Genomic DNA, 2,481 nt, shown 5'->3' on the forward strand with positions numbered 1-2,481 from the left:
AGTGTAGCGGGACGAATTTCCGACTTAATAATATGTGGGTAAACGTCAGCGCCGAGGATCAGGTTTATCTCTGATGAATTATAGAACTTAGGGTCAGCCAGATGTAGATTTTTGTACGGTTCAGCAACTGATGCATCTAACTCCATCGGCCTTTGAAATTGTGGTAACTCTTTGGTTACTAAAACATTTACTACGACCACCGGTCTATTGACAAAGTGTGGTTTAAAGGTAATTGTGCAAGTGCGGCGGGAGCTTGACCTTTCAACTGGGAGATGATAACGAGTTGGTAGGAAGTCAGCAATTTGACTAGTTTCGAATGACGGATTTATTATGCCACGTACATCACGCCATTCGCCACCGAGTTGGACTTTTACCATTACAGTTGGCCGTAAAACTGTTGACTGGAGCAAATTACCCTCTGGATTGGGACTGATGATGCGTGTTGGCCTGACAAGTGCATGAAAATGTAAAAGTGTGAGCTGCGACATCTTGCCAGGACGTGACTGTGTGCCAGACAGTTTGGCAATAATTATATTTTTTGACGATTTTGAGTTTGTTTGTTATATTCATATTATTGAATTTATAACAGGTTCGTAAGGGGTGGTCTCTTCTGCACAAGCGACAGACTGGTTGGTGACGTTGGTTTCTTCTTCTTTCTGTTGTGGGAGATAAACTTCTTGTATCAATTAAATTTCGTCTTTGACGGTGTTGTGGAGACATAGTGCTGTAAATAAAGGGTAGAATTAGTTTGATTCGTTATTATTAGGGGGAAGGAGAACTAATTTAACAATTGGCCTTGTTATAGGACCAGTTGAGGTAATAATTTCCGCCACTCTAACATTATTATCTTGACCTGGGGAAACCTTTTGTATACGACCAAGTCGCCATTCATTTGGGGGAAGATGATCTTTCTTGATTGCAACTAGGTCACCAACAGCGAATTTTCTTTGGGGATATTTCCACTTTATGCGTTTATGCAATTCTTTTAAATACTCTTCTTTCCATCTACATGCGAAATGATGGTGGAGTACATTTAATTTCTGCCATCTATTTGCATAACTAAGTGATCGACTAGAGTAGTCTGGTTCTGGGGGTGACAGCAGAGGGGCGCCAATAAGAAAATGACCGGGTGTCAAAGCGCTTATTTCATTGGGGTTGTCACTCATTAGACTTAATGGTCTTGAGTTAAGACAAGCTTCAATTCTTGTAAGCATAGTTGTGAATTCTTCAAAGGTAAAATGTTGTGCATGAGATATCTTTTTGAGATGAGATTTACAACTTTTTACACCTGCTTCCCAGAGTCCTCCCATATGAGGAGCTCCAGGGGGGTTAAAACGCCACTCAATGTTTTGAAATGAATTTTGAGATAGGATGTTCTTTCGTACTTGGGATAAGAAGTTTTCTTGGGTTTTATTGTATATGTTAGCAGCGCCTACAAAAGATGCTCCATTATCTCTACGGGAGTAAAAACGGGAAAATGCCGCTAAATAACCTTGGGTTGAAAGTTCACTAGTGGCCTCCAAGTGAATTGCCTTTGTAGCAAAGCAAACAAATACTAGTACATAGCCTTTAGTTATTTTACTTCCACGGCCAGCAAATGACTTTATACTAAATGGACCGGCGAAATCTAGACCGGTATTAGTAAAAGGGCGCGATAAAAACGTACGTTCCGGTGGCAGAGAAGCCATGATTTATTGACTCAGTTTTTTCTTAAATAAAACACAAGTCTTGCAGTTAAAAATAACGGTTTTTATAAGATTTTTTAGCTTTGGTACCCAAAACTCTAAACGTACTAGGCGCATTAGAAGAGAATTTTCTCCATGTATCGTATATTTATGTAAAAGTTCTAAGTACAATCGGGTAAAACGACCTGAGTAGGGGAGAATCTTAGGAAATCTTTCATCATAAGATAGCATCTCACTCCGAGAAAGTCTACCATTGATCCTCATTATATTATCAGAATCAATAAACGGGTTAAAAGTTAACAAGGGACTTTTTTTGGGAATCTCTTGACCTCTAGAAAGCAAAGAATATTCGAGAAAATAAAACTTTTGACAAGAAACCACTAAGCGATGTTTAACAAGTTTCATTTCTGTGTGTTGTATTGTGAGAGAGGGGTAATTATATGTGGTTTTATAACGTGGGTGAGTAGAATGATAAAATCTATATATATATAAGCGATTACACGCATGGCACGAGAGAGATCAGAGAACCGAGTTAGAATATCTTCGGAGTTTTGATTTAGATGAGTTTTTACAGGTCTAATTTCTTTGTGTGTATCTACGACGGGCAAGAATGAAGGCCATTCAGAACTGGGAAGTTTAAGCCACGTTGGTACATGCCACTATAGATCATTGCATATCAAATCCTTTGCAGTAAGGCCTCGAGATCCCAAATCAGCTGGATTATCTTTGGAGGAAACATGACGCCATTTATCATTTCCAACTTTTTCTACTATAGACGTGATTCTATTGGCGACGA

The 2,481-nt window shown here is 39.1% G+C and overlaps 1 protein-coding gene across 1 annotated transcript; it reads right to left on the reverse strand.

Annotated features, from left to right (window-relative positions):
* Positions 1–743: 743 nt before the first annotated feature.
* Positions 744–1,688, reverse strand: LOC124418960. The gene has a single exon (XM_046947001.1). The coding sequence runs from the start codon at positions 1,686–1,688 to the stop codon at positions 744–746; it is 945 nt and encodes a 314-aa protein (XP_046802957.1).
* Between the last annotated feature and the right edge of the window lie 793 nt (positions 1,689–2,481).

This window comes from Lucilia cuprina, chromosome 3 (genome assembly GCF_022045245.1).
Source record: "Lucilia cuprina isolate Lc7/37 chromosome 3, ASM2204524v1, whole genome shotgun sequence".
Classification (NCBI taxonomy): domain Eukaryota; kingdom Metazoa; phylum Arthropoda; class Insecta; order Diptera; family Calliphoridae; genus Lucilia; species Lucilia cuprina.

Bases quoted from the DNA above. Each gene is read 5' to 3' on its own strand.
- LOC124418960 (XM_046947001.1), bottom strand. From the start codon at position 1,688: ATGGCTTCTCTGCCACCGGAACGTACGTTTTTATCGCGCCCTTTTACT.